The sequence below is a fragment of the Bufo gargarizans genome, chromosome 9, assembly GCF_014858855.1.
Source record: "Bufo gargarizans isolate SCDJY-AF-19 chromosome 9, ASM1485885v1, whole genome shotgun sequence".
NCBI lineage: Eukaryota > Metazoa > Chordata > Amphibia > Anura > Bufonidae > Bufo > Bufo gargarizans.
The window spans coordinates 15,829,279-15,842,092 of record NC_058088.1 but is presented as its reverse complement, the minus strand read 5'-3'; the positions used below and the strand labels follow the sequence as shown (position 1 = coordinate 15,842,092).

Below are 12,814 nucleotides of genomic sequence, written 5' to 3'. Positions count from 1 at the left end.
GCATCTGGTGCCCGTAGGACTGAGAAGCAGCTTGGCCAGTCACGGACCTTAGTGGTCACAGTGGCTTCAGTGGTACTGCTGAAGGCCTGTGATTGGCAGCAGTGGTCATGGGACCAAGCAGCTTCCTGGTCCTGCTGTTACTGGAGGTGGCCAGGAATGAAACAGCATCGGGTCTGTGGACAGGAGAGTGTGTTTTTTGTTATGTTAAGACAACAGCACTTTGACACGTCCTTTGCAGGTTTTATTGCACATATGAAAAACACAACTTCACATTCAATTTTTTCCAAAGAATTAAACAAACACTCTGTATGGCACAAAATGCTCCCTGTGGGAGCTTGTTTAGTGGGCTGGAGGAGGAACAAAAAAAAAAAAAAAGTCCTGAAGCTACACGTGAGAAGAACCTGTCATCGATGAGACCATCTAGACACGTCATGATGGCAATACCGTACATTTGTAGGAGACGCGAGGGAGGATCGGTACAAAAATAAATATATACAAATTCTGTCTGGACTTATTTATAATAAAAAAAAAAGTGCACCACATGGCGACCAGCGGCAGATCAAGGAGCCGTGTCCTGTGAAGTAAAAGATGTAAGTATTAGAATTATCAGAATCTGAGCGATCAGGCAGTTTAGGGTGGTCATTGTCATTTGGTGGACCTGGTTGTCACTTTCGTCTAGAACCCTGCTCTTCATTGCCCTTGGGCGCTCGATGCACAGTGTCATCACTAGTAGTGATATTTATAAAATATATCCCCTTGGCAATGAAGTTATGTGAAGGCAGGTACTTGGAGGTCTTCTAATGGAGAAGCAGGAGAGACAAAATATATGTCTCTCCTGCCTCTCATCGTACATGACTAATTGTATGCTTCATTGCCCATTTGAACTTTTTAACTAAAGGGCAGGTATGTAGGGATTTTCTCCTTTTTGAGAGTCCGCTACCTATGTATACAGGGTTGGTGAGAAAATGTCAGGCTAGGTTCTCTCTCTGAAGATTGGTTTACGGTAAGCTTTTACTACCGTCCCCAGGACCTCATTTGGACAGCCGGAAGGTTAAGCTGACGTACGCATTTGATTGTTGGCAGAACCGGCTAGCCATGTAATTTGTGTGGTGGCCTCTCGCCTCTCCTTCATTGGCAGAGAAGAATCAGGCAGTTGTATTTCAGCATACTCAATGCTTTTATTCTTGGAGAGCTAAGCCACCACCAGAGGTTTCTGCCAATGGCTATTCCCCAATCGGAACATATGCAAGCTTGGCTGAGCCTGCATGTACATGGAGATTAGGAAAGTCGACTGTTTACTATCTAAAATATACGGCCATATTTAGGGTCTCTGTAAGTGTCAGAAGATCGACCAGGATACAACAAGGCCCTTGTGCTCTAAGCAAACCAATCTGTCTATTGAGATCTAGATTTGGTTCACTTGAATTGTGAGAGGTCCATGTCTTGCAGACCTATTAGATGCGTTAAATTACAGCAGTGTGAATGAGGCCTATCTCTGATATGTTAAAGGGGTTATCCCATCTTAGACAATGGGGGCATATCGCAAGGATATGCCCCCATTGTCTGATAGGTGTGGGTCCCACCTCTGGGACCCGCACCTACAACGAGAACTGAGCCGGGGAGAGTTGTGGCTGGAGGACCCCGGGTTTCCCAGGGTCCGACCACCACCATGCACAGCTCCCCGCCTCTCCCATTGAAGTGAATGGGAGCGCACCGCACATGCGCGGCCAACGCTCCCATTCATTTCTATGGGGCCGACGGAAATAGCCGAGCCAGCGCTCGGCTATTTTCGGCGGCTGCGCATGCGCAGTGCGCCCTCCTCCACTTTCTCTGCTCTGTTCTCCTTGTAGGTGCGGGTCCCTTGCGATATGCCCCATTGTCTAAGATGGGATAACCCCTTTAAGGAAGACTTCCTTCTCTTTAGGGACTAAAAGTAACAGTAATACCACTGTTACTTTTAGTCCCTTTACCACATTAGCGTGGCAGTTACGTTGCGGTCCTGCTGCGATACTGCAGCTTTACAGTGAGGAGGGAAGTATAGCGCTATTGGGAATTTTTACATAAGCTAGTTGTCCTTCTCTTTAGATTGGGGAAGGTCCTAGTGATCAGACCTCTACGAACAGATACAGGTGAAACTCAAAAATTTGAATATCGTGCAAAAGTTCATTATTTTTAGTAATGCAACTTAAAAAGAGATGAATTAATACTACTTAAAATTAGAATATTGTGAAAAGGTTCAATATTCTAGGCTCAAAATATCTCACTCTAATCGGCTAATTAATCCATACCCCCTGAGCAAAGGATTCCTGAGATTGTGACTTTGGGGGTTTCCTAGCTGTAAGCCATAATCATCCAATTCATAACAAATAAAGGCTGGAAATATCTCGCTTTGCCTGTAATGAGTCTCATGTGTTAGTTTCACCTTTTAAGTTGCATTACTGAAATAAATGAACTTTGTACAAAATTCAATTTTTTTGAGTTTCACCTGTATACAGTATTGCAGTATACGGGTATATTCACACACAGCGGAAATATCTGCAACTGTCTCTATCATTTCAGTGGGGTCTGCAGAAACTATGGAGCAGATGATCAAACGCAAAAATGTTTACTTGGCCCCCTTACTATAATTGTCAGCCCTCTCCCCAGGTTGCCCTCATCCCTTTGAGCTGTGGACCTGACAACCTTACCTCTTTAATGACCAATTACACGCTCCATCATAGATTCATCAGCCTGACTGGGACTGGGGAATTTGTTTTTGTATAGAACCTGTATACAAAGATACAAAACATCTCCTTACTATTTATCCATCATGTATACAGTATATAGATTTCCAGCACTGGCTAATTATGGTTTTTGGTTTTGCTGATTGCCATTAGAAACAGTCAACAAGCTTGTTGACAGACACACCCCTAATTGCATTTCTGAGGACAGTTACTTCTTCTTAAGTTAGATTACTGCACATGTACAGTCACCATACTAGCAGAGAATGCTATGAGATTTCATCTTTGAGGTCTGAAGAATGGTGGATGCAGCGCTGGAGTATAATACAGGATGTGACTCAGGATCAGTACAGGATAAGTAATGCATGTACACACTGACTCCAGCAGCAGAATAGTGAGTGCAGCTCTGGAGTATAATACAGGATGGAACTCAGGATCAGTACAGGATAAGTAATGTATGTACACAGTGACTGCACCAGCAGAATAGTGAGTGCAGCTCTGGAGTATAATACAGGATAAGTAATGTAATGTATGTACACAGTGACTCCACCAGCAGAATAGTGAGTGCAGCTCTGGGGTATAATACAGGATGTAACTCAGGATCAGTACAGGATAAGTAATGTGTATACACAGTGTCTCCACCAGCAGAATAGTGAGTGCAGCTCTGGGGTATAATACAGGATGTGACTCAGGATCAGTACAGGATACGTAATGTAATGTATGTACACAGTGACTCCACCAGCAGAATAGTGAGTGCAGCTCTGGAGTATAATACGGGATGTGACTCAGGATCAGTACAGGATAAGTAATGTAATGTATGTACACAGTGACTCCACCAGCAGAATAGTGAGTGCAGCTCTGGAGTATAATACACAATGTAACTCAGGATCAGTACAGGATAAGTAATGTAATGTATGTACACAGTGACTCCACCAGCAGAATAGTGAGTGCAGCTCTGGAGTATAATACAGGATGTAACTCAGGATCAGTCAGGATAAGTAATGTAATGTATGTACACAGTGACTCCACCAGCAGAATAGCGAGTGCAGCTCTGGAGTATAATACAGGATATAACTCTGGATCAGTACAGGATAAGTAATGTATGTACACAGTGACTCCACCAGCAGAATAGTGAGTGCAGCTCTGGAGTATAATACAGGATGTAACTCAGGATAAGTAATGTATGCACACAGTGACTCCACCAGCAGAATAGTGAGTACAGCTCTGGAGTATAATACAGGATGTAACTCGGGATCAGTACAGGATAAGTAATGTATGTACACAGTGACTCCACCAGCAGAATAGTGAGTGCAGCTCTGGAGTTTAATACAAGGTGTAACTTGGAATCAGTACATGAGAAGTATACTGGTTCTATTGCTGCAAGACAACTAAGCCGTTATTATATCCGGTTTCCTTGCTGAGAAACTACAACACCCAGCATAAGTAAAACACTTCTGCATTGCTGTATTTTATGCAGAAGGTAATCTGATAAATCATGGCATCCTGAGATATTACAGTGTTCCCTTTTTTCCTTACCTGAGCTTTGACTTTGGGATTGTTGGGAGAAGCTTCCACCGCCTGTGCCTCCTCCAGTACCTTGATGAATTGATCCTCCAGTACCTTGATGAATTGATCCTCCAGTACCTTGATGAATTGATCCTCCACTGGAACCTCCGCTATGGCTTTGGGAGATCTGTGAGAATCCGCCTCCAATGTTTCCTGTTCCTCCTCCTCCTCCACCACCACCAGTTCCTCCTGAACCTCCGCCATGGGTTTGTGAGATCTGGCCGAACCCTCCGCCTGTTCCACCTGTTCCACCAGTATTTCCAGTCCCTCCAACTTGGTTGGATCCTTGACCGGCTGTAAAGAGATTCAGAATCTGTGATTTATTTTGTGTTGAACGGACCTCTGTTCTAGCAGTATAGTCCCAACTATAAAAGGAATCAGCAGCAGGGAAAATCAGGGCACTTTCTTAACCTACTTGATAAAGCTCCAGTGCTATATTTCTTAAAGGGGTTGGTTCAAGACCAACATCAATCACGTATTCTGTGTGTCTCATCGTTGGTATCCCCACTAATCGCGGGAATTGGGGTTGACCAGTCCTCTGTGTGACTGGAGTTGTAGTGTGCATGCTTGACCACAGCTCAGTTCTGTTTACAGGACTGCCAAGTACAGTGCTCAGCTTTCTCCAGAAGTCCCATAGAAGTTTGTAAGGCGGTGGTCACACAGGCACACTATAGCTCCATTCACACAGGAAACCTTTGGAACCCTGCTGTTGTGATCAGCAGGGGTCCGTGCAGTCAGAACTGCCAGTGATCATACATTTATCATCCATCTTGTGGCTAGGTAATAAATAATGTGGGCCAACCACGTTAATTAAAGACCATTTGTCCTTTACACACTTCCATCCATTGTTTAAAAATGTTGGTTACATTTTTCCACCACTAGGGGGCTGATCTGTATACAGCTTCTGTTGGTCTACACTCATTTTTGCTGCTAGGTACTTGGTAACTGTATTGATTTGAATCAGATGCCTCAGCCTCTAAAGATCCTTAATGTGATTCTTACTTTGTCCTTTTTTATCACATCCTAGGGACACTGGAACATCTTCTGCTTTTATGTTCGCTGGAAATAAAAGATGAAAACCATTAAATAGAAAATCAGTCAATCAAAAAAGCATAAATTGATGTAGCCAAGGCAATGCAAAGGCTTTAACAGCAACTCCACTAGGGATGTATAGAGAAATCACAGAAGGAGACAAGTGGATTAACAGCTATGATTGTAAAGTCCTTGGCCAACGTCTTTACAGAGGTGAACAAATGCCGGAATGTGGTCTATTCTTATTAAATGACTATAAAAACTATAAGTTATTATTTTGTTTCCATATTTACCTGGTAGCTTATAAGAGCCTGAGGAAATACCGCTAGATATGGAGCCAGTGCCGAAAGAGCCTCCAACAACAACGATACTACCACCACGGTTTGGCTGGCCAGAGCCTGCACTTCCTCCAGAGAATGAGCCTCCTCCAGAACTTTGGCCAAATGAACCTCCTCCAGAACTCTGACCAAATGATCCGCCTCCAGAACTTGAACCAAATGAACCTCCTCCCGCACTCTGACCAAATGAACCTCCTCCAGCACTTTGGCCAAATGAACCTCCTCCAGAACTCTGGCCAAATGAACCTCCTCCAGAACTCTGGCCAAATGAACCTCCTCCAGAACTCTGGCCAAATGATCCTCCTCCAGAACTCTGGCCAAATGATCCTCCTCCAGAACTCTGGCCAAATGAACCTCCTCCAGAACTCTGGCCAAACGAACCTCCACCAGTTCCTTGGGAAATCCTAATGTTTCCTTGATTTATAGCATTTTGTTGAGATGAACCAGTCCCTCCTCCAACTGCTGAATATGAACCACCACTACTTGAACCAGAAGACGAAGAGGAGCTGCTGTGGATAATAGAAACGCCACGTGGTGGGAGGACATTTCCTGATCCCATACCGACAGAGTTTAGATGGGAAGAGCTACCCCCTGTGCCTCCACCTCCTGCAACAAAAATTTGTGATGTTCCTCCTCCTCCACCTCCTCCTCCAGAACTGCCCTGGGCATATCCTCCTCCTCCTCCTCCACCTCCTCCTCCAGAACTGCTCTGGGCAGATCCTCCTCCTCCTCCTCCACCACCTCCACCAGATGACCAGGTGCCACTACTACTTTGCATGCTGCCTCCTTGGATAACCGTGCGTTGAATATTGGCTTGCAGAGATTGGGAGCTGCTTCCACCACTCATGGACCCAGACTGACCTGCAAGAACCAAAGCAAAGTCTGTGAAGGGATCCTTCGTACCTTAACAATTTGTCAAACATATTCCTGAAGTCTTATTATCTTGTTGACCTTTCGGTGACCTTCTTCTAACCTTCATACCAAGCTGCATTCACAATTTTTTCTAGTAGCTGCCAGACTATATGGCGTTATCCCCTGCTGTTTCAGTGTCTGGAATGTTATCTACAACTTGTAGCCAGTAGCATTTAGGTTTAATTATTCCTGATGTAAGAGCTGAATTCTGCATTTGATTGGAGTATAAATCCTAGACCTAGAATGAGATGCCACTGGTCTTTGGGGCTTCATTAGACTGTCAGATCCCTGTCTGAGTCTGTGTATATCTTCACCCTATACCGCCCATTTCAACGTCAATAGCATATCATCATAATATTGGAGGCATTATCTAGATTACTAGGAACAACTGATATTATGTATGTTGTGCAAGGCTCTGCCAGATATCTCTAGAATACCCACTAGACGAAGAAACCTGGATGAAGCCCGGTGTCCCATCACACACAGGGAATGAGGCCAGGGGATCTGCAGGAAATGAAAAAAGATAGTGAAAAAAGAGAAAACTGTGGTAAGGAGATAATTATAATACACTAAGCATATACATGATTATCTATCTATCTATCTATCTACTATCCATCTCACATCTATTTGTTTATACATCTATTTAATTTTATATTTATCAATTTGTCTTTTTATTATCTATCTATCTATCTATCTATCTATCTATCTATCTATCTATCTATCTATGTGACATGTTATTCACTGGACAATATTTTATTGTAATACTGGTATTACACATAATTTACCTGAGGAACCGCTTGGTTTGTAGCTTGGGCTCCTGCAATACTTCGGTTGTGGAGCAGCATCTGCCAAGATGAAAACTCACATGAAGTATTTGGTTTTACATATTTGTATATATATTGTACTATTTTCTGTAAAAGTCTGATAATATCTGTTAATCTAGAACCTGTCACATAAAACACGACACAATAACCAGCTCCTCTCCATGGAGCCTCCCTGTTGTGTACCAAATAATTGTGTTTTTTGGTTTCCTGACATTCTGTACCCGGCAATGAAAGTGATCCATCAAGTGTTGCAATTATCCTGACAGGTTCCTTTAGACCAGAGTATTAAAAATGTTTTTTTGACCCTTCACTTGCCGATTTAGATTGTTGCTTATTTTTTTTTTGTGATCTTATTACTGTTTTATTATTTTTATATTATTTTGTATCTTTTTTGTATACCTTTGGAAATCATGCAAAATTCTGACAAAAACAACAAAACTAACATTTTATATATATTTTGTTTCAGTACATTTGCGCACCTATGGATATAACTAAGGATGACTGGACTTTTATGAATAATATTATTTTATTTTTGTTTATTTTAATTTTTAATTGCATTTTTAATGTTTTGCCAATCATACTATTGCACAAATACAAAGACAAAAATAACAAAACTGACAGTCTCAAATTTTTTGGCATTTGGCAATTTTTGTTATTTTTATTAACATGTTTATTATTTTTTATTATTCTTAATCATGTAAAATTAGTAGACAAAAACTACAAAACTCACAGATTCAAATTTTGGGTAATTTTTAATTTTGGACATTTTAATTATTTATTATTAATATTTATATTCTTTTTTATTATTCTTAATCATTCTTTGAATTTGCTTTTTATGCCACATGTTCCTCAAAAATCAGAAGATAAATTTTGGAAAAATTCTAATGTCACGCTAATCATGTAAAATTAGTACGACAACAAAAAAACTGACAATTTTTTTTTAGACAGTTTTGGAGCTGTAGTTATAAATAAGGAAGACTGGACTTTTATTAATAGTTTTATTATTTTAAACTCAACTTTATACATGTGTTTTTATGCCTAATGTTCAGAAGAAAAATTGGGAAAAATCATAAAACTATATAAATCATATAAAATTAGTAAGACGGAAAAAGATGAGTTTTTGATTTTTCTTTTTTTTTTGCAACTGGACATTTTATGTTATTTTAATATAGGTATTATATATATATATATATATATATATATATATATATATATATTTTTTTTTTTATTATTATTCATAATCATTCCTTCAGTTGGTAATTTTTGTCATGTTCCCCAGTAGAGAACATTGGTAAAATAATAATAAAGCTTAAATAAATCATGGAACATTAGTAAATAAATAAAAAATGGAAAATTTGCTATAATTTTTCTTTAACTTTTTAAATGTCAAATAGTCTCTAAACCTCAGACCTGAAAGTCAGAAAAATTCAAGCAGCTAAATAAAGCAATTTTAGTCTCACTGGTCATGACCTACTACCATCATCCTGGTGCTGTAGATATATATATATATATATCCCCACAAGTATTTCCGAAGCCCATCCTTACTGCATCGTATATTATATACATGTAGCTCAGTGAGTGCCGTGTATAAAATGCACAGGGCGGAAATGGTTGAAAACTGCACCTGCCTTCCCTTCTGGGCTAATATGACATAAGACAATGAGGTATTCACATGATATTATAGAAGGACTGTCCTGCAATCTAACCCATAACTCAATCATCGTGGCTGCTCTTACACGCCCCATCACACCCTTGTATCAATAATTTGCTGCCTAAGCAAATATTAGGAAACCGCCCTTCATCGTTTCCAGCGACTGTGGTGTCAGATGTTCTGACCATTATCTCAGTCAGAAATACCAAGCTCAGCCAGTCCATTTGGCACTTGGTTGTGGAAGGGACAATTGCACCTATATTTGTAGATCCCCCTAATTTAAGGTGGTCTAAGAGAGGCATGACTTTTTAGAAAGTCATTTCATGCAACTTTTAAACATTTAAGCATGCAACTTTGATACCTTAAAGCAAGTCACTTCATGCAACTTTGATACCTTAATGCAGGGATGCTTAACCTGTCTTGGCATGCTGGGAGTTGTAGTTTCGGAACAGCTAGAGGGCCACAGGTTGGGCATCCCTGCCTTAAAGCAAGTCACTTCATGCAACTTTGAAACCTTAACGAAAATCACTTCATGCAACCTTGAAACCTTAAAACAAGTCATCCCAAAGGTACATCAGATGTGTCCACATGAGCTTAGCAAGTCAAATTGTCACTTTAGTGTGGAAGGAGCACTATACACTCCATAATTTGAGTTAGAGAAGCTTGGCTTGAAGCAAGTCACTTTAGGCAACTTTGATACCTTCAAGCAAACACTTAATGTAGCTTAGATACCTTCAAGCAAGCACTTCACGCAGCTTAGATACCTTGAAGCAAGTCATCTTATGCAGCTTGGATACCTTGAAGCAAGTCACTTTAGGCAACTTTGATACCTTCAAGCAAACACTTAACGTAGCTTAGATACCTTCAAGCAAGCACTTCACGCAGCTTAGATACCTTGAAGCAAGTCATCTCATGCAGCTTGGATACCTTGAAGTAAGTCGCTCCATGTACTTTGAATCCTCATATCCTAACTTGGTGTGGTACAACTGTTGCACCCCCAATACAACTGCCTGCAAGTTGTGTGCCTCCGTGTATTCCTAGGCCAGACATGCAGGGGTATGTGCTGGGGCTCTTCACCTACTGTAATTGGAGCCCTAGGGTACTTTCACACTAGCGTTTTTCTTTTCCGGCATTGAGTTCCGTCCTAAGAACTGATCAGTTTTATCCTAATGCATTCTGAATGGAGAGCAATCCGTTCAGGATGTCTTCAGTCCAGTCTTTTTGCCTTTTCAGGACGGAGATAATACTGCCCAAAATTCCGGAACACTTGACGGAATTCCGCCTCCGCCATTTTTTCCTATTGAAATGCATAAATGCCGGATCCGGCCACGAGTGTTCATGGAAAACCTATCCGGCATTGCGGTCTGCACATTCTGAGACCGGAAAAAATGTGGAAAAAAAATGCCGGATCCGTTTTTCCCCAAAACACCGGAGAGACAGATCCGGCATTTCAATGCATTTGTCATATGGATCAGGATTCTGATCCATCTGACAAGTGCCATCAGTTTGCATACGTTTTGAGGGATCCGGCAGGCAGTTCCGGCGACGGAACTGCCTGCCGGAATCCTCTGCCACAAGTGTGAAAGTAGCCTTAACACAACACCATCAACTCAGGACCATGGACAGCGGACCAGAGCTTCTGTCCACTTGGTGGCACTCCCTATCATTATTTGCACAAGTTTTGTGTCATGTCTCTGTAGAGTTAATGGGCCAAATTTTAACTGGTGTGTATTAATTTATTGATATGGCAAAATGCGATAACTGCTAAATAATATGTATAAAACACGTTTATACAATCTCAAATTCTGTGTCCGGACTATATAAAAATTGTAGAATATGTGTGTGAAAGTAAGGAAGGAACCATTAAAAAAATCTCACTATTTGTGCTGGAATAATAATAATAATAATAATAATAATAAAAGTGATTGTCACAATATTTTTGCTAAATTAATTACAGGCAATGGAATATTCTGAATACAATAGGTGCGTGCATTTTTTTTTTTTGTGGTATAATGATCAAATGAGTCATTGGACTGAATGGATTCCAAAACAAAAATAAAATAAGAAAATAATTTGTGAACAATTTCCTTCTAAAAATACAATAAATACCGGTATATGAAATAAAAAATAAGTAAATAATTTTTAAAACAATTGCTTGATAAGAAAAAATAAATTAAAAATAATAAAATAATAGTTTAAATTTAAATATTTGCTTAGCATTATAGTAACAGCAGAGATTACAATAAAAAAAATTGTGTGCTAAGAAAATATAATAATTATAGTAAAAAATAAAAAAGTAAAGAAACATGCAAACAGTTATGTCCTGAGGAAGGTTGAGCTGGATGAACGGGACTCTCATTATGTGATATTTTGTATCTGCTCCCCCACCTTATATATGAATGATATCTGATATCTTATAATACTTACTGCAGACACACAGCACAGCCGTCCAGCACAGGAGGGCCCCGATGGGACCAGACCTACTCATCCTGGTGTTTGGAGGTCCCCTGTTTCTGAGCACAGGATCTCTTCCTCACCAAGTCAGTATCATATATAGAGACGGCTCAGTGGGAGGAGATCTCACATCTGTTGGTTTGGCTTGTATCCTGGGATGAGCCTGACAAAGCATGCCTCATGAGGGTGTGAGAGGCTCACAGGGAGCTGACACCCATGGGTGCGACTGTTTATGGCTCTACTTTTATTCAGTCCCAGAACACCTAACCATCAGTTGTAGGGTGGGAACTCCTGTGATTCACCCTGCCTACTGATGCCATCTTCCCCCCTCCTTGTCTTCTCCTGCATCCCTATCCCACCTTCCTTCTCTATCAATCTGCCTTAGTGTCAGTCTTATCATCACTAACAGAACATTCAGTTTCGGTGAATTATTTTTTTTGCTTATTTTGTTTTTAATCAATTTGTAGATCATATTAAGTTGTATATCAATGCGCTTCTTCTTTTATTCTTTTGTGCACCTTTGTGTTATTCTACTATTGTAACATAGTTTTATGTTTCTTCTATGGTAATGTTTTCTTCTTTGTTTATTGCTTTACTTTTTTTCTTTCTGTTGTCTCCTCTTAGTCTACTTCTTAAATTAATTTTGATTTGATTTAATTTGAATTATTTTCATTTCTTCTATATCCATTTTATTAATTAGCTTTTTTTAAAAAAAGTTTTGCATCAATCTAGCTCATATCTATCCATCTAATATCTATTATCTGTCTTTCTATCTAGCTTAGGGGTCAGCAATCTTCGGCATTCCAGCTGTTGTGAAACTACAATTCCCAGCATGCTCCATTCATTTGTATGTGAGTTCTTAGCAGAGCAAGTATGCAGTATGCATGCTGGGAGTTGTAGTTTCACAACAGATAGAGTGCCAAAGATTGCCTACCCCTGATCTAGTTCATATCTATCTATCTATCTATCTATCTATCTATCAATCTATCTCCTATCTATCTATCTATCTATCTATCTATCTATCTATCTATCTATCTATCAATCCTCCATCAATTATCTATCTATCTATCTATCTATCTATCTATCAATCCTCCATCAATTATCTATCTATCTATCTATCTATCTATCTATCTATCTATCTATCTATCTATTATCCATCAATTATCTATCTATCTATTTATCTATCTATCCCTATCTACAGTAGTAGAAAATGAGAAAAGAACATCTTGAAAACTGAATGTGATTGAGCTGAGATTATATAGAGTATTACCTGCTGCTGGTGCTCGGTGAATGATCACATAACCAAGGTGAAGCCCC

At 40.0% G+C, this 12,814-nt stretch overlaps 1 protein-coding gene across 1 annotated transcript; it reads right to left on the bottom strand.

Moving 5' to 3' along the window:
• Window positions 1-219: 219 nt before the first annotated feature.
• On the bottom strand, window positions 220-11,626 carry LOC122919563 (glycine-rich cell wall structural protein-like). Its single transcript, XM_044268653.1, has 8 exons — window positions 11,471-11,626; window positions 7,354-7,413; window positions 7,010-7,072; window positions 5,612-6,517; window positions 5,289-5,345; window positions 4,257-4,580; window positions 2,688-2,766; window positions 220-574 (listed from the first exon to the last, which is right to left on the bottom strand). The coding sequence occupies exons 1-7, from the start codon at window positions 11,529-11,531 to the stop codon at window positions 2,726-2,728; spliced, it is 1,512 nt and encodes a 503-aa protein (XP_044124588.1). The 5' UTR covers window positions 11,532-11,626; the 3' UTR covers window positions 220-574; window positions 2,688-2,725.
• Window positions 11,627-12,814: the final 1,188 nt, after the last annotated feature.